Genomic DNA, 20,032 nt, shown 5'->3' with positions numbered 1-20,032 from the left:
CGACGTGTAGCGCCGCCATCGCCGGATCAAAGAGATCTAGGGTTTCCCCCCGGAGAAATGCAGAGCCTGACCAAGGAAGAACTAGAAGTCCCCGAAACACCGCCTTCAAGAAGGTTGCGGCACCCGTGGGTGTCGCCGGCGTCGACTCTGACAGGAGTAGGACTTTCGTCCGGACAACAGCACCTCGGCAAACCTGCAACCGCCCCGCCAATGTGCTCAAAGAATTGAAAGTTGCCGCCGCCCTCAGGGATGATCGCACGCCGGAGCCGGAGAGGGCGGTCCGGCCACCCGCCGCCGGCAACCAGAAGAATACCGGAGGCTCACCTGACCTCCAAGCACCCGGCCGAGCAGCGCACACGCGTCGTAGCCGCCCGCTGCCGCGCTCGCCGGACATCCCTGCTCAGCCTCAACGCCCGCCGCCGCCCGCCACAAGGAGAACCTCCTGTTTCCCACCAGCAACCTCCGCCTGCAGGGTTTGGAGCAGGGCAGCAACCGCCGCCACCACCCTAGGCCCTCCGCCGCGAAGCCCTCCACGCCGCCACCCAGCACAACGACGCCGCCGCCCGTGCTCGCCACCACGCCGCCGCGCCCCACGCCAGCCCGACGCCGCCGCTCGACCGCGCCAGCCCGCGCCGTCCCTGCCGAGCGAGGGGAGAGGAAGCCCCGCCGCCGCCGACGCCGACCGGGCTTCGCCCGTCAGCGCGCCCCGGCAGCGGCGAGGAGGGGGGGTGGAGGCGGAGGGTGCGGGCTCCCCGGTGGCTAGGGTTTCCCCCCGGTCGCTCGCGGGAGCGACGCGGGAGGGGATAAGGTTTTTACTGGTCTTTTACTGGTGATCCGTTAAACCCAACGACAGATACCAATCCCTGTCAAAAAAAAAAAAAACGACAGATACCAATCATCCTGGTAGTGGTAGGCGAGACGACAACCTAAACGATGAGCGAAACAAGCTGTTTAGGGAAGGCTCGCGATACGCGGCGGGAACGCGTCCTAATCAGTATCGTCCATAAGCGCCCTTCCAAAGGAACTTGTGGAGTTCTGGGCCAGCTACAGAACATTCCATTCGCTTGGCTGTTGCTAGCACAACCGTATCATATCCATCGATGAGATCATACAAATCTTAAAATGATACTTGAGTACAACACCCATGTAAAATTAGATACACATGATGCTGCGAGGCTAGGCCTCGGCTCTCCACTCGTGAGGACTACGCACACATGATAAGGTAAACAATCATAAACATAGTAAAAAAATCTTATGATCAATATAAAATAGTCTTACAATGCCACCAATTGTGATGAGATCAATAGTACAAGTAGGATCTATGGCTAAGGAGAGGGGGTGGACATGTCGATGAAGATGGCCACAGAGCAGCGGTTCCCATCTCCTTAGACCTGAATGATGAAATGGATCTCGTGGTGGCTTCTGATCTCTCTCTGGTGTTTCTTCCGTCGCGCTCTCTTTTATGGCGGCTGCGATGCCCATACACACACGGTGGAGGCGCCACTCCCCCACCCCCCACACGCCTATATAGGGAGGACGTGGCCTCTCCCCTCATTCCATTCCCTTAGCTTTTGCCTCTCTCCCTCACGTATGGTTCCAAAATATTGGAACATGCATACGGAGTTTGAGATCTCCACCATACGCACACCATCGTGCTTCTGGATCCTCGGTCTGAATCTTTCTTCTTCCGCTGCTTTACTGGACCAGAGCTCGGGTGACGTCATCTACACCGGACGCATGTAGAACTGCGAAAGTGCTAACGGTTGTAGCACTCCATCACATGTATGTCTACATGACCTTGAGGTCGGCGTCGATATACGACTACATAAAAAATGTTCATTGGAATGTTACGCTTTCGGTCTATGAACACTGAATCCCTCTGTTACCTCACGTCTGCATAGTATAGATCTTGGATATATTTGTTGCTAGTAGCATTTTTTGTTTTCTGCTATGGAACCCTTACAGACACTTATTATAGATCAGAGGGAGTAGTTTGTAGTTCTAAAAATTGTTTAGTTTAAAATAGTTTGTAGTTCTAGAAATTATTAGTCAATTATTTAGAATGTATATATATATATATATATATATATATATATATATATAGATTCTAATAATGAGTTCATGTTTGCCACTGGTTAGCTCTTGATCGTAACATTGAGGCATTATCGTGGTATCCATAAGAAGAAGATGAAGGTGCCCAGATGGGGAGCCACAATCACCCTTCCCGGTAGAGATATTTATATATATTGGCATGTGGAGGTACCCGTAGCAGGCGACACTTGCCTACGATATATTAGGTAGCAATTCAGCACTTAGGGAAAAACGTGTCCGAGAGATCGCGCACCTCCTCGTGCCCATAGATATTAGGTTTGCAAGCATGTGTATTGTTGTTAGTTGATTTCGATGATTGTTGATGTTGTGTTTAGGAGATATGGAGACGTACCGGACATGCAAGGGGTGAGTGCGCCTATCACTTGTCATCGAGATCATTATTTAGCGTCTACATGTCTCACCAGTTTGAAGATTATGCACTATTATTGTTTTTCGTACTACTTTATATCCATTCTTTGAAGTGTATTCCCATTTGCTCACTATTTTTTTATGATGCATAGATTATTCCATGCAATGTTAATTTAGTATTTGATGAAGTAGGCCGAGAGGGTGTGCGCTTCCAAGCACCTAGGGGTACATAATATAAATAATATAATGTATTTGATTAACCAATATGAAAGCTTATTGATTGTGTTAATAATGTGTTTTGGTTGTGCTTCTTGTATTTCCCTTTCCATTCAACTTGAACAAAAGTAAGAATTTCGTTTTAATTCCGAAAAAACATAGGTATCAGGTTTCTGGCACGCCACAGGTACCAAATACCGCTGATGCAACATCAGTGGCGTGCCAAATCCATGCCACAAAGGGTGGTTTTGCCACACTACTGCAAGACTTTTCTCTACTAGTAGATGGAAGTAGTCTTTGTAGAGTCGAACATGGTCTTACGCTTCAAATTGGGCTTATGTGGCCTTTGTCAAGCCCTGAACTTCGGTAGTTGCCTCTCATTGTGCTCATGGATGAAGGTTACCATGCACGACCATCAAAATATCGGTATCATCGTCGGACAACATGAAATGATTGTAGAGAAACTCGATCGAGCTAGTGCCCATCTATGTATAACATGAATGAAAATTTTCATATAGATGTTTAGTAGATCAATGTCTATGCCAGCAGAATCCGACATCAAAATAGAGGTCAAGTTCGTACCCAAATTCGATCGCGCAAATGACCGAACAGGTCTTGGGCGTCGCGGATTTTAGGCACGTCTCACATGGCAAAGTCGTCATGTCCAGGCCGAATCCAGGAAGACAGCCACAAAAGGCAACCCCCCCCGCGACAACGTGGAATGAGGTGGTGATGGTGACCGGGGTGAAGAGACATGATGATGGCAGGGACAGCTGCAAAGGTCAAAGATCTTATGGTGGTGGCAAGTGCGCACAAACAATGCCGAGGCGGGTGGCTCCAAAAGTGTCAAGGAATGACATAGGCAACGACGTTGCGGCGATGTCGCGACGTAGAGGGAGAGGGGCGATTCCAACGGGATGGGAGTTGTTTATATGTAACTGATGGAAGGACCCGGGAGGACAAGAGGGGGACAAGGAGGGACGTTGTCTGCATCGCCGCATTTGCATCCCAAATATAGGCTAAGAATGGGTTGTCACAAACTAATCCACGCTCCCTCCGTTTAGCTTGCATCCACTAGTAGAAAACAAGGCTTATGTTTGGAGCAGCCCAAAGCTTTAGCACCGGTTAGGCTACGAACCCAAACTAAAGGGTGCATTAGCATCGGTTCGAGCGGCCAAGCGTTGCAGGGAACCCGTAGGGCTTTAGCGCCGGTTCGTGCGAGACCTTTAGCACCGGTTCGTGCCACAAACCGGTGGCAAAGAGCACAGGTTCATGGCACGAACCGGATCGCTTTTTTTTAGCTTTGTAAAATACAAAAAAAAATGATAGAAAATTGAAAAAATAAATCTTTTGAGATTCCTGTATGCTGCGCAACCTACTATTATGGGAAATTAACATATTTGAATTTCGGCTTTATTGCAAAAAAAAGTTTAGAAAAAGGTAAAATGGCATCAACTTTTACATACGACATCGAAACAAATGTATAATATATTAAAATGATCGTGGGAGAAATTTACATCTAAATTCACCAGGGATTACTCGTTTAGCCAATTTTTAGATTCTCGAAATTCCAAATGGAAATATAAAAGGAGGAAGATTTTAGTTTTTGTAAGAAATTCAGGATTTTATATATTTTTTATTTTTAAAAATTTAAAATTAATAATTCCTTCCTGGATAAAGATTACTGTTACTTAATCATAATTAGCCAATTTTTAGATTTCCAAATTTTCAGGTTTTAGGTTTTGCAAAAACAATATTGTTTATTTATTTATTCCACATTATTATTACACCATTACTTTATTTATCAAAATAATTATTTGGAATTCAAACAATAAAGAATTGTGATATTGTGGCCAACATGTTAATAGGATTGATATGATACTAGTATGATAGTATCAATAACATGCGCGCGAAGCACTTAGAAGTGGGATGGGAAGGAACTCGAAAGTTAAGCGTGCTAGTGCTCGAGTAGTGGAAGGATGGGTGATCAAGCGAAAAGTTTAACCACGTGTAAGTAATTTGACTAGATATTAAGTGCAGTTAGAGGCTAAATTTGTCAAATAACTAAAATAATATAAATTCTGAAGAACAAAAATAGAAAAATGGGAGTGGAAATAATTAGAAAAAAATGGATAAAAATGGCACCGATTGCGGTTTCTGTCGCGATAGCGTTTTGCAGCATTTTCCTACCGTGGCAGACCTTTTAGCACCTGTTCCTGTTTGCAGACCCTAAAGGTCCTCCCACCCGGGCGCTTGGACGCCGCCATGTGTTAACCGGTGCTAAAGGAGGGAGTCTTTAGTGCCAATTGCTTTGCACCGATTGCACAACAGATGTAAAAAAACTAGTTACGAACCAGTGTTATAGGCCCGTTCTCTACTAGTGATCCTTGGGTTATGCAACGGACAGGTTTGAACCGACTCGATCCGTTTAGGCTATCTCCAACGTATTAGATGATGGTTTTGATCTGTGATTAATTACCTAAGCAGACACGTCAACCAAAAACGTCTTCGTGTTAGAGATGACCTTAAACCTTTCACAGTGGGTGCTTTTAGCGTGTGATCATATCCAAAATATCTATGTGGCATTATAGTTAATGAAAAAAGATAGTAGTGTTGTATCTTAGCTAAAAAAACAACATTTGCACAGAACCATGGGCAAAAATACAATCCTAGCTCAATCACATTCATACATATACCAAATGTTAGTAAATGTAGATATAACAATTAAGAAACAATGCATTGAAGTAGTGGTGTATCTTACCTAGGATAATATGCTAAGAACCAGTTCATTGTGAAAGGCCTTAGACTACCTACAGTGGATTATCATAGCTATTATCATGCACTGCATGCATGAAAAATAACCTGATGGGTCACGTCAATTAATGATGGAAGAGATAATAACAGTATCATATGTAGATACTGTATCATAGCACGTAGAACTAAAAAAAATCAACTAAATTTTGTGCACAATTTTTTATTAATATCCTACAAATTAATAAATATAATTACTCTATAATATTACTATGGGTGATACTAAGCATCATGAAAATAGTATCATACATTAATATTGTATGCATGACAGTATGATACTACTATAGACATTTCATGGTGTGACTTACTTTGGCGAAGATTTACGTTGGCCACTTGGCCTCACCGAAGATGCCCCAAGTTCCGAGGAGAGACGTTTACAGAAGCAGATAGTACAGTACAAAATATCAGAGATTCAAGCACATCAACTGCTACAATCAATGTGTGGTAATAATGTAGGAATTTGTGAACCACGCACCTGTTCCAATCACCTCAACCACACCAATTACACCAGAAATCTCATCTCAATCAAGAAACAAAAAACGGAGGAGATAACGCGACGAGTCCAAACAGTTTCAAACCACCACAAAAAGGAGGCCATATGAAATTCAGAAAAAAGAGAAATTCGTCTCCGCTACGCCTACGCAAGCAGCAGCAGCGCCTTCTCCTCCCGTGTACCCCTCTGCCTTTCTTTCTTTCTTTGACCCGCGCCAATCCCGACCATAATCCCCAACCCAACCACGCTCTCTACTTAAAACCCCACGCCAACCTACCTTCCCAATCTCTCTCTCTCTCTTCCTCTCTCTGCCCGAAACAAACCAACCGACGCGACCGAATCAAACCGCGCAACCGTGCGCGCGACTCCTCCTCGTGGGGTCAGCCGCGCGCCATGCCGCTGCCGGACGTCGTCGGCGTCCTGGCCTACGCCGCCCTGGCCGCGGTCGCGCTGCGGGCGGTGCTCTCCTACAAGTCGGCGGCGCACGCGGCGCGCCGGCTGTGGCGCTGGGCCGACGAGTGGGCCCAGGCGTACCAGTACTACGACGTGCCGCGGCTCGTCGCCGCCGGCGACGCGGCCGAGAACCCGCTCTTCCGCAAGGCGGCGGCCTACGTGTCGTCGCTGCCCTCGCTGGAGGACGCGGACGCCGCCTGCGTGCTCTCCTCCCCGACCAAGACCAACGACTTCTCGCTGCAGCTCGGCCCCGGCCACACCGCGCACGACGCCTTCCTCGGCGCGCGCCTCGCCTGGACCAACGCCGGCGCCGACCGCCTCGTCCTGCGCGTGCGCCGCCACGACCGCACCCGCGTGCTGCGGCCATACCTGCAGCACGTCGAGTCCGTCGCCGACGAGATGGACCTGCGCCGCCGCGAGCTCCGCCTCTACGCCAACGCCGGCGGCTCCGACGGCGCCGCACCGCGCTGGGCGTCCGCGCCCTTCACCCACCCGGCCACGCTCGACACGGTGGCCATGGACCCGGACCTCAAGGCCCGCGTCCGCGCCGACCTCGAGACCTTCCTCAAGGGCCGCGCGTACTACCACCGCCTCGGCCGCGTCTGGCGCCGGAGCTACCTGCTCTACGGCCCGCACGGCACCGGCAAGTCCACCTTCGCCGCCGCCATGGCCAGGTTCCTCGGCTACGACGTCTACGACGTCGACCTCTCCCGCGCCGGCACCGACGACGACCTCCGCGCCATGCTCCTCGACACCGCCCCGCGCTCGCTCATCCTCGTCGAGGACCTCGACCGCTACCTCCGCGGCGGCGACGGGGAGACCTCCGCCGCCAGGGCCGCCAGGGTGCTGGGCTTCATGGACGGGCTCTCCTCCTGCTGCGGCGAGGAGCGCGTGATGGTCTTCACCATGAGCGGCGGCAAGGACGGCGTGGACCCGGCCGTGCTGCGCCCGGGCCGGCTGGACGTGCACATCCACTTCACCCTCTGCGACTTCCAGGGCTTCAAGGCGCTCGCCAGCAACTACCTCGGCCTCAAGGACCACAAGCTCTACCCGCAGGTCGAGGAGGGCTTCCACGCCGGCGCGCGCCTCAGCCCCGCCGAGCTCGGCGAGATCATGCTCGCCAACCGCGCCTCCCCGAGCCGCGCCCTCCGCACCGTCATCAGCGCGCTGCAGCACGTCGCGGCGCCGCCTGCCAGAACCAGCTCCGCCGCCGCGGCGCGCCCGCCCAGGCTCAGCTCAAGATTATCCGGCCACCTCGACGAGCCCAACGCGGCGGCGTCCGAGTCCAACGCGGCGAGCCTGTCGCCGGGAGGGTTCGGGAAGGAGACGCCCATGCGAGAGTTCAAGAAGCTCTACGGCCTCATCAAGATCAGGAGCCGCAAGGAGGGCGGCGTCGTGCCGGTCGACGACACGGCGGGCTCGCCGCACAGGCGGGTGAGCGACGCCAGCGCCACCGAGAAGGACCGGTGATTAATTTATTTGGTTTCGCTTCTCCGTCGTCCATCACACTTGATCGTGATCTCTTAACTTTTAAGTGTACCTTTTTTGGTTTCTCAATTGTAATTTGGGGGTTGTACATTGTAGTCTAGCTAGTAAAGCAAATTGCAAAGGATGGCACAAGTTGTGCACTCATCAAAAATATTTGAAAGAACAAGTTGTACATACTACCTACACATGCTTAATTATACCAGGACAAGCCACGGATGTACCACTAGTTTCAGAGTTTGGAGGAAAATCTGTATAAAATCTTGGAGAGTTCCACCACAGGTTTTTGCTCCAAGCCTGACCTCAGCTGCATATATGCCATGAAGTGGTAGCTTGGCAGGCTGCCCACCCTAGATTTCCCGGTCCCTCTGTCCACATATGGGGATTTGAATCGAAGGTGAGATTCCATTGCCAATATTCCACCCGGTAGAATCTCCGGAAAAAAAAAGGACCACATTCAGCTTCCTGAGTTTACCAAAAGTTGCTCAACTTCAGGTAAGAGGATGGTAAACAGTGCTCAATCATACTTTCGGTCGCACAAGTTGTGCACTCAAGAAAAATATTTCAAAGAAGAAGATGTACATAAAAGACTACTGTCTAGCCGTCACACATGCTTAATTATGTAAGTACAAATCGTAGATTTACGGTATTAGATGTCTCCACATAATAACCACGGTTTTGAACGAAAAACGATCACTTAGATACTGCATAATCGGCCTGACATGGGAAAAGGTTTTGCAGTTTTCCCCATATCCACCTCTCCGTACATTATAAACCCGGTTTGTGGGGCCATATTTGCCGCTTCCCAAGTCGCTGGGAAAAAGATGTGCCCCTAAAATTTTAGCTCAAGCACACTTAGAAACCCTTGCGCCGCTGCCGCCACCTCCCGTCCTAGATTTGAGTCACCCGGCGACACCACGTTGCCGAGAAGTTCTCCTCACTCGTAGAGGTCATGGCACGTCTCCCGACCACCAGCCATGGACCAATTGCGGAGCACCGTGGGAGACGTTGACCAGATCGGAATTTCCTTGACCGGCAGTTCTGGGATGCGCAACCTACCTCTGACACCTTCCCAGGACGGCGCCACTGAACCCGCCACCACTGCTGCAAAAGATTTGAGGCCGGTCGACCAACGATTCTGTTGTACGCTCGATTTGAGGCCATAGGTACGTTTTTTCTGTTTTTTTTTACTTTCACGGTTAAAAATATGGAGAAAATAGTTACAATAACACATGAATTTCATACAAATATAGAGGAGTTCATCGTGGACTTATCCAAGGAGTGAGTCAATGGGGTTTTGTTACGAGGATTCCACATTCTCGAATGATTCTGATTGAGATGATCTGCTTGAGGATAATGACGTTGTTGAGGACATCCTCTTGATGTTCGCCGTGAAGAACCTCAATGACGGGGACAATAAGAAGAAAAAGTGGACGGGGTCCACTATCGGCGTCTATGCATTGGTGAAGATACTACACTCAAGTGTGTGAGGCTCTTAGAAGACATTGGTATGTGTGTTCGGAGATATGTACCTCCGAGCTCCCAATGAGGAGGACTCGAAGAGGCTCATGGTGATGAATGGAGCAAGGGGAGGCTGGGTATGCTTGGAAACATCGCTTATACACACTGTAGGGGGAAGAATTCCCCGACAATATGGCACACCCAATTCACTTGTTATCATGGTGATCCAACAATTGTTCTTGAAGTAGTGGCCTTAGAGGGCCTACTGATTTGGCATTGCTTCTTTTAGGTTCTCCATATATCTAAGACACCAATATTTTTTAGGTATATCATCTATTCGCTAGGCTTGCTATTGGAGATGCTCTGGCTTGCAACTACACCGTTAATGGTCATGACTATACCATGGAGGTACTATCTAGCCGACGAGATCCATGATCATGGTCAATATTTGTGAAGACCATAACAACTCCCACTAGAAAAAGGCAAGCTCACTTTGCGAAGTGCCAAGAAGCATATCAGGAAGACATAGAAATAGCCTTTTGGTGTGTAGCAAGCTAGGTTTGTAATCGTTGAGGTTTTGCTGGTTTTTGGGATAAGAAACCCTTCATAGGATCAGGACTTTTTGTGTGATTCTACACAATATGATCATCGAAAATGAGAGGGGTGTGGAGCTCCCTTCGATTTTGACAATGTTAGTTGCCATGTGAAACCTAGCAGAAACAGGATTGGATCCAAACATTTTGTCATACATACCGGCAGATTGAAGAGATGGAGACACATACCCAAGTCCATGATGATCTTGTTGAGCATCTGGCAGCTATATGGCCGCTGGTCTCCAATTTTATTTATTTCATTTTCTATTTTTGTAATGTGTGTTTTGAACTAGTCTTTGCATTTTGGACAATCCATTTATTTGTGTAATTATCATATTTAAATAATTATTGTAATTTAGATTATTGGTGTATCGTGTATTGTTGAAACAGTAATAAATATGATTTATATTGTTGTTATATTGGTATTGGTAGTAACCTGGTAGCCTGGCCTTAAAGTTGCATAAGCCATGAAGTGGTAGCCTGGTAGATTGCCTGTTCAAGTATAAATGTATTACCTAATCTCTTTTATTATATCGGTATTTTGGTTTCATTAGCTAGAGAAGGTACAATTGCCACCCTGAATTTCATAGTTCCTCTGTCCACATGTGGCATTTCAATCGACGCCGAGATTCCACTGCCAGCCTTCCATCCGGCAGAATCTCCAAAAATAAGTGTTGAACAGTCAGCTTCCAGATCTTACTAAAGCTTGCTCAATTTCAGGTAAGAGAATGCTAAACAATGCTCAATCATACTCTCAGCTTGCTTAGCACCAATTAACTACTAACAGATATGCCCAGCGCGGTTTTGCACTATGCATCAGTGCACCAACCCTTGCCATCAATCCCGGCTTTAGCGCTAAGTAGTCAGGACGACCGGACCACCGTCGATGGTCCCCGGCCCTCGCCGGCATTCCGGCCGGCCGGCGGCTCCCCCGAGGCACCCGCCGGAGATCACGTTAGCAGCTGTGTGCCTGCCAAGGGGCCGCTGGGTTTTGTTTTATGGACTGTACTCCCCATGATTGACTACATTAACAAAAACAAGTGCAGGCAGGGTACAACCAAATCGTCCACTGTGATTTGAGTATAGTTTGAGTGTTGTTGCAACTTCGACATCTGGCTGCTTTCAGGCGTCGCGTTACGCTGGTGCTTGTCTCGAGCTTTATCTACTCCGCCGCAACACTGGAATTCTGTTTCTAGCTCAGGTGGTGGTTCATGCGAGAGTTGCACAGTTTCCTCGGAAGTTCACACGTGTTAGAAGTCCCGTCGTTTTCCTTTGGAACGGATAATCTGAATTATAACGACGGTGTACGAACTTCTATAGAAAGGACCCCAAAGAAAAAGGAAATTACAGTATGCTCCAGTTTTTTTTTCATTGAGCACTCTAAAAGGATTCGTAGAAACACGATCAAGTCCTAGAATGCCACCGATGAAGATCGCCCTCCAGACATGGCCATATTGCCTTGGCCACATGGGGAGGATCGAACATGCACAACCCCGCCGAAGCCAACGAAGATCCTCCGTTGGAGGAAGAGCATGCTCTAGGAGGCATCAGGCTCGAGCGCAGCAGGGCCATCCTCATGGCTGAAGGTAGCAGTATCGAACATGTGTCGTCGTCTGGGAACTACCGCCGAGGGTGCATGCGCCAACTCCGATGATCACCTCCACATCTCATCGCTCATCCCCCACCCCTCTCCCACGACTGACCAGAAAGAGCTGAGTCGCGATGTCTCTTCCGTGTAGAAGCAAACACAGAGAACCAACATATAGCTAGGCCTTATTGATGGAGTGAATCTACAACTCGCCGACCATCACGTTCGCCTCCTGACTGAGTGTGAATAAAAAAGAAGATACAAAAGATCCCGCTATGTTACAAATTTTTTAAACTCATTACAGATGCACACAACCCCACTACAAAAGGGAAGAATAAGAAGAAACAAAAGATCGCGCCATGGTAATAAAAAAACCTTGTAGTTGCAATACAAACAACCTCCAAGACAACACCTGGAGTTCGTGCTCTCAACACAATGCCTTCAACATGGCCATTGCGAGGCACAACCAATTTAAGTCAGACCTTAGATTTTCACCTTGGAGCAAGTCCATCATCTCAAATTATTCTTAGAACATAGAATTAGGAAAAATGCAGGATTAGAATTTCATGACCAGTTGAATCCTTTAGGATTTGAAACCTGAAGGATATTTCTTCAAGACTTCAAGTAGCGTTTAACTCACAAGGAAAATAGAGAAAAATTGTAACATGATGTTTGAGTGAACGGAAACTTTCCTCCGAAACATGTTGTAATGTAGTTCTATAAGATTTTTTTATGCATTGCTAAGGATTCCAATCCTATAAATGAAACAAGCAACGCAGAAAAAAATTAAATGGTGAAAATTCTACTCCCTCTGATTAAAAAGAATTTCTTAAATTGAGCAATAATTTTGAATCGGAGGAAGTAATTTTGAATCGGAGGAAGTATAAAATTTCTATTCCATTCATTTTAATCAAACGAGGCCTATGTTTGGAGTGAGTGGTATAAACAACGGCCGATTTAGCATCTGGTGATGATTGGGACGGGCCGCCCGTCTCGCGAACCGCGGGATTTCGATGATTGCGTTTGGCACGGCCGTGTTGCTTTTATCGGTTTTCTATTGCGCCGCAGCAACTAGTGTATAATAATGTAGCAATTTATTCGCAAAAAAAGGCAATACATAATTTTATTCCTTGATTTCATTCACAGGATTTATGCTGCAGCGCACAGCTAGCTCTAGTTGTGTGGAGTTTAGGACCAGCCGCCCGCTGCAGAGGCCACAGGTGTTCTCGTGTTGTTCCAGCTCCTTTTGCTCCTGGCAGGAGTATCTCTGTCCGATGAACTGTGCCTAGGTTGGCAAACGGCGGACAGCCTCACAGGGTGCACGCACAATTCGCCAGTTGGACACCATCCAGCGGCGCACCGCATGATCGGAGTTATAAATCCACATGCACGTCACGATCTTAAACCCTGGGAGACGAAGCAAGATACAAACAAACACCACCCTGAAAAGTCAGTATTATGAAAACCTAATGCAGAAAATGTCTGAACATTATCCTAATCCTAAGATCAATTACCACTAGCTGAAAGTCAATACTGAACGATTAACTCGACGCTGTCTGCCTCCAGTAGTAGGGAAAGAGTATAATTCCGGGGCAGCTGGGGATCGGCGGCACGGCAGGCTAATCGGAGTCGTCGTGTGGAAGCCGGCATCATGTCTATGCCGTAAAACGCAAGGAATCGTAGGGATTATCTTACACGAAGAGCTAGCAGCACAAGACTTCCGATGCTGGACTTTCGGAGAACCTTTGACATGATGAGGAGACACAGCCTAGCTCCTGTCGAAACTCGATCCAAGTCCGTGGTCGGCTCATGCATGCTTCTGGTTGTCAAAGAGGCCGGACAGCGTGATTGATTTTTGACGGCACGTTTTACTGGGGTGTTTGGACTTTTGGTTTAGCTGATCAACATTTTGCTGCTTCCTTGTTCCCTGTTCAAACGGGTTTGGGAAAAAAATTATTTAGATAAAGGAAATATATTAATATCAACAATACTAATTACATCCAGCCTTTGCAACAACGTCCCACCCTAGTGGAAGTACAGATGCTCACAGCCAAGTAAAGAAAAGTAAGAAATAAAAGTCCCGCTACAGAGCAATACAACCACCACCGTGACAACATCCGAAGTACAGACTCTCCAAAACCGACGCCTCCAAGAAGGGAACAGTGCACCAGCGCCGTCGTCGCCCAACCAAAGATCTTAGGTTTTCATCCTGAAGATAGCCCCCACTCTCAAAACAATGCCTCCAACAAGGTTATTGCCAGGCACAACCAGTTAAGGCCAGACCTTTGGGTTTTCACCCTGAGAGGTAACACCCTGAACTTCCCCTGTGCTTCTGTCCCCACATGCATACACTGCTGCGGAGCCTGGAACGCCAAGCAGATCCCTCAGCATCACGGAGACTCAAACCTCATTTAGCCAGTTCACCAATCCGGCTTTCATGATATTCTTCTGACTTCACCATGGATCAAAAGGTCACCTGATGTCAACACAGAATAGAGATTCGCGTCGCTCCCTTTGGAACCAAACGGTCGGAATAAAAACATGGGTGCGCACGACCGAATACCACTCGATCCAGCAAACTCCAGGCAAAAGATGCACTGTTCCATTCGCCAGCGGAGCTTTCCGGAACTCATCTGCGGTGACCCTGCATACCACTGCATGGTGTAGTACGCAAGTCGTTGACATAACACAAGTGAAACACCGTTCCACTCGTATTACATCCCTCAGAGTGGTACAACAGGAACATATGCGAGTCCAAGGCATGTCTATAGAAGGATACACAAACTGTTTACAGAAGATCAACACAGCCTCTTACTTTACAGTGAGGTAAAACTTCAAATAAAGCAGAAGCACGACTCGTAGCCTAACTTATTGCTAATTCTAGCTCTAGAGATACTTGGCTTGCTATAGAATTCTACCTACTTAGGTGCTAGGATTAGGGAAATAGTTCCATTCTATTACTAGCCTAGGTTTTCCACTTTAACTGATGCAGAAGTTGACTCCATTGACTTTATTGATTGAGTTCTCCATCTTGTTGGTTGACTCCTTTGTCTTCGAGTTCCACGGCAGTTCCTCCTTCGGTGACTTTGATCTAAGAAGGGGGTTCAAATGGGAGGGAATGAGTACGAGCGTACTCAGCAAGTTCATTATAGGAAATAGGTGTATCATGCACTAGCTACAGCCACAGACTAGAAAGTCATAGGCGAATGCAAGTTTTCGTAATCATTTCTTCAAAAGGTTTATTTTATTCTGAAAACTATGCCCGTCAGTCTTCACAGGTTGACTAGAACTTCATGGAGTTCCTTTCCTGCCGCGTTCGTAGTTCCCTTCCCGGAACAGGGAGTGACAAGCCACAATTTGATACACTCTACAGAGGTGCGTTACTTTTCCCATAAGAGAACTTATCCTTGTTGCCAACCAAGTCATGAGCTTGTCCACACTTCCTTGGTGTGAGGCCGAGTATAAGAACCAAGTCAAATACTGCCTTCTCCGCGACCCCGCATACCCACCCTTTTGTAAGTCTATCCTATCTTATATCTATAGGTAGACCAACGTAGGCATTTGTTCTCCCCTTTACAATTAAGGTAGACCGATCCGAACAATTTACATGCCATGTCATGTACACCATGGATAGACCAACCCAAACAATCCTTACAATCCATGATAGACCTTTAATAAGTCTGCCCTCTCCTATATCTAATGGTAGACCGTTACGGACCACTGTCCTCACCTTTACCAAATAGATAGACCGATCCAGGCAACCATTATTACTGATCCGTTGATATGCGAGAGGAAAAAGATACATCTGACTTCCCCAGAGCCATTATCGATCCTATGGTTAACGCGATATGTACGGCGCTACAATCACTAGACGGCATTGGTGATTAGTCCTAGATGAATAGAACCCTTGCAATGGAACCTCCACCAATCAACACATACCATGATTCCATTGCCTACCACATAGTCATATTCATAATTGTAAAGTAATATTTTGCTTTTTAATGAAAGCGTGATAAGTATAATACTTTGCATATAGTTTGATAAAAATAATCAAATGACATGAGCAAGCGATGAACTTGCCTTTGACTGCAAGATTATGCAGACAAAAGCTTCATTACATGATAACTCAAAATTCTGAAATACCATCATCGTCTCGTAAGGAGAATGTTTAAAGAACTGGCAAAAATGCTATAATGCATAGTATGAGATGCAATCGCCCCGAGCGTAACCTTACCCCGTTGATTTAGGATTGCGTGAGTTGTAAAGATTTCTTTAGGGTGTGTTGTACTTTTAGGATGGTTCTCAAACAAGGTTCTTATTAGGGTTTGGTGATATAAATAACATAAACAAGTGATATAATGCATCATAACAAGCATACACATAAAGGAATTATAGTTGAATAATATGCAAAGAACAGTTGTCAATTTTAAGTTCTATGGTGCATGGTTGATGATTACATATATTATACTTCAAAAGAATAACTTTTGAAGAACATGTTAATTAAGAAATAATAAGTATTTCAAGAAAGATCTATTTGCTTCTATGGTTTGCTTGGAATTTACTTCAAAAGAATAACTTTTGAAGAACATGTTTAATAAAGAACAAGGGCTACTACAAATAGGAGCTATGTGCTTCTAGGGTTTATTATTGGATTCATTTAGTTCATTAGTAGGGACTAGTTGGTTCTTAGGTAGAATGGGTCTATATGCAGCAAGTATTGGCAGGTTTATTACTATGGTTGATTATGGGTATCATATCAAAAGATGCTTATCAAGGTGATAACTTGATTAAACATTAGGGTTTACTATACCTTATCATTTGCTTCACTAAGTGATCAATAATGGTTTTCTAAACTAGGTGATTTATTATACCCCAAGTAGGGTTTAGTTGAATAAGAGCATGTAAAGTGAATTGTTATCCAATATTGGGATTATGGTTGATCACTATGGTTCTACTAGGGTATGATGCTGGACGTTGATTCCAATGGTTTTACTAAGCTATGAGCTAAGTTGGGTACATGCAATTAACAAGTGAATTAGGGTTCATTATTATGTGTAATTGAGTCTTTCAAATAGTATTAGAAGAACCTTACTTAGTTGAGTTCATAAACATCTAAGGCTTGCAAGATTTAGTGAAGCATTAGCACCATGAGGGGCTACTAGTTGGTCATATAAGGTTTATTCAAAAATGAAGACATCGAAGTTGCAGATGGTCCTAGGAAGCGAGAGTAAGGTCTATCGACGCGGATCATACCCTGAGGACGATGGTGTGGTCAGCGATGTGGATCATCGACGGAGATGGCCGGGAAATCACAGATTGCGGCAAGGTACTGAAGAAGGGAACGCCAAAATTTGCGTTGCACTGGGCTCCCCTAGATGATTGCTTGCGCCCAGATGTCCTTCTCGACGAGCGCTCCTCCTCGACCAAACTACGAGCTCCGGTGGCTCAGTCGACGGCGCCATGGTGGTCACCGGGGACAGACTGTTGATGATTGGGAGAGTTTGGAAGGGTTAGAGAGGAAATGGAGAGGTTGAGAAGAACTAGGGTTTCCAGGCGGATCTCCCAACAGTATTTATAGAGCTCGGCGAAGCTTGCCTCGTCTTTTCACCGGTGGTAGTGGCCCGGATGGGTTGACGATGGCGAGGTGTTCTTGGGCGTGAATCTTAGCGTGATTCGGATAAGACGAATGCGACACAAATAGGACGAAGCTCTGGTGTGGTCTTGGCATCCACAAATATCCACGACGGCGGCTAGGACGTGGCTCTCCGTCGTGTCGAGCTCGGACGAGAGGAAGAAGAGGCTTTTCTTCCTCGTGTTTTGAACATGAAGCGGTACGTTAGCTGGGCTGCTTCTGCTCGTGCTGGGCTTCTCACATGGGCTTGTGTGGGCTGCTGCGGTGCTGGGCTCAGCCTGACAGGGTAAGGTTTCCTCTCCTTTTTCTATTTTCTATTTTCTTTTTATTTATGTTTGTTGGTTTGAATTCAAATTCAAATTTTTTTGCTTGCAGATTTCTAACTATTTGAATCTTAATAGGATTTGATAATAATGATTACTATCTCATTTTATTGCTCAAAACAAATATTTAATGTTTGATTAAATTGGTATTCTTGTGAGTCTTAACCAAATCTTTATATATGTTTAATAATATACATTGGTTTATAATTATGAAAGTTTAGTTTTCCAATAATTTGGTTCATGTTTGAATAGTAACCTAGTGATGGCTAGGGTTTTATTTGGTAGCTCATGGCAATGATTTACTAGGCAAAGGTTTATTACTGGAACTTAAGAATGGCAGGATTTCATGTGCCAACTTATGTCTAAATTTTGGAATCTAGTTTGGTTTATTCTAAGGTTATGAATATGATTTATTTAACACATTGATTTTGAAATTCTTAGAAATATCATGTGATTCTTATAAGTCATGCACTCTCTAAAATGGATACTTAAGTTATATGGTACTTAGCAAATTTGGCCACTAAGATATAAAAGGTAGGGTTTCCTAGTAGTCTTACACTAATCACTTAAATGGCATTTAGACTTAGGGTATATATGGCTTGGGTTTATACTTGTGATCTATGATACACAAATTAGGGAACATCATTCTATGTGGAGTTGATCTAATGCTGAGAGATCTAGGGTTGTGCATAAGTTTCACTAATTGAAGCATAAGTGGACATGAGGTGTGGTAGGGTTCTACTTATGATCCCAAGTGATTCACAAACTAGGGTTGGGTATAGGCATAAGCTATGGTATACTTAATTGGCGAAAGTTACTCTTCCTCACCATAGGTATGATTCTTGGATCAATTCAATACTAGGGTTGTTTCATGTGTTTGGATAAGCAAAGTCTTGTTGTCATTCATTGCTTGTTATCCTTAAAATATTGAGAATGGTCTAAGGTTTATTACTAGTGGTGTACTGATCATTTCATGTGATGGATGCTATCTTCTTATCACATCAGTTGAACTTATGTTCTATATATACAAAGCATGGTCATGCATTAGACATGATCAACTTATTCCTCACTAATCTCTCTTTATTATTCCTCTCATCACACTCATCCTAGATTCTTAGGGTTTATGATTAATACCAAGTTGTGATGATTATGGAATTGGTTTCCTAACGTATTGCTATTGGAATAGGGTTCTCACCTCTAAGATCAAATGTTGACTTGAACAACTAGGATTAGTACTACTCTAGTATTCTTGTATGGACATGGCTATGGTTAATATTATCACTTCTCTCACTTCTCCATACTTTGACACATCCTAGGGCTCTACTCAAAATATGATGATCTGATCTTGTAAATATATGGTCTACCTAGAAATTCTACCTTGCAATCTTCTGTAGCTTGTTCTTCAGGAAATCTGATAAACCTGCATCTTGTGGTATGCCTCCACCTCCTAGCTTCTTCATCTTGATCTTAGATAATGTATGGAGTGGCTCTATGTGTTTGTTTCCTTGTATCATGCTATAAGATGATCAAATGGATGAAGGGTGTGGCTCCTTTTATAGGCTTGGGCAAGCTCTAGTATCATGACACATAGATGGGTGACTCTTGTTTTGGTTTCATGAGTAAGTGCTTGGTTGGCATGCCCTCATCCATATCAATCCTTTGAGCATGAGGTGGCAAAACTTGGGATGCAAGTCATGTAGATATTTTTAACCTATGTGGCATGATCATTATCTTCTCATATGATTTATCTTTGGATAGCCAAGTGGCATTTGTTACCAAAAATCTTGTGGATGGTTTTATTATTGTGGATGAGGTACTATATCATATTTGATTGAGTTTATATTATAATATTGGCCAAAAGGTCAAGGTTGAAGGTTATTCATCAATTTTGGATAGTTGGTGTTGGATTTCACCAAGGCATGATCATATGAGTTTCAAAATACTCATAGTTAATTTTATTCAAATTGTTTAAACTATAATTCGTAATGTAAACGAATTTAGTTTTGTCATATTCTATATATTTAATAAGTTATGATTTAAATAAGAATGTGTGGTTTTTATGCACTTTAGACCCTTTGGTTTACCTTATTTGATAATAAGTTTAGAAGTGAATTAAATTACACATAAAGGTAGTTGCTAACTTTTAAGTGTTAATAAGTTAGGGTTTAATTCTTAAAGAATGTGTTGTTGTAAACAATACCATGTAATAATCCTTTATAGGATTTGGTATTTGATCCTCACTTAAAGTGTTGTGATTGTAAAGCTATTCCTATTTGATCTAACCCTTAGGTCAAACCATCTTTACCCAAAACAAGGTTTTAGCAAAGATCACAGTGAAGTTTATAGCGCTTGACTTGATGATCTACTTCAATTCCACCAAGTCAAGTGAAACTTCAGTTACTGTGGCAAGTTTTATTTGAAAACGCGAAAATTTCCCGGATTTTATATGCATGAATGCAATGCACACTTTGATGTTCTCTCATTTTGTAGCCTCTAAACCTGGGATATTATATCATC

The 20,032-nt window shown here is 45.0% G+C and overlaps 1 protein-coding gene across 1 annotated transcript; it reads left to right on the top strand.

The window, feature by feature from the left end:
* Positions 1-6,305: 6,305 nt before the first annotated feature.
* On the top strand, positions 6,306-8,097 carry LOC124648595 (AAA-ATPase At2g46620-like). Its single transcript, XM_047188325.1, has one exon. It carries the CDS (start codon positions 6,374-6,376, stop codon positions 7,901-7,903), a length of 1,530 nt encoding a protein of 509 aa, XP_047044281.1. The 5' UTR covers positions 6,306-6,373; the 3' UTR covers positions 7,904-8,097.
* The last annotated feature ends 11,935 nt before the right edge of the window (positions 8,098-20,032 follow it).

Source organism: Lolium rigidum, chromosome 4 (genome assembly GCF_022539505.1).
Source record: "Lolium rigidum isolate FL_2022 chromosome 4, APGP_CSIRO_Lrig_0.1, whole genome shotgun sequence".
Lineage (NCBI taxonomy): Eukaryota > Viridiplantae > Streptophyta > Magnoliopsida > Poales > Poaceae > Lolium > Lolium rigidum.
This window is presented reverse-complemented; position numbering and strand designations above follow the sequence as displayed.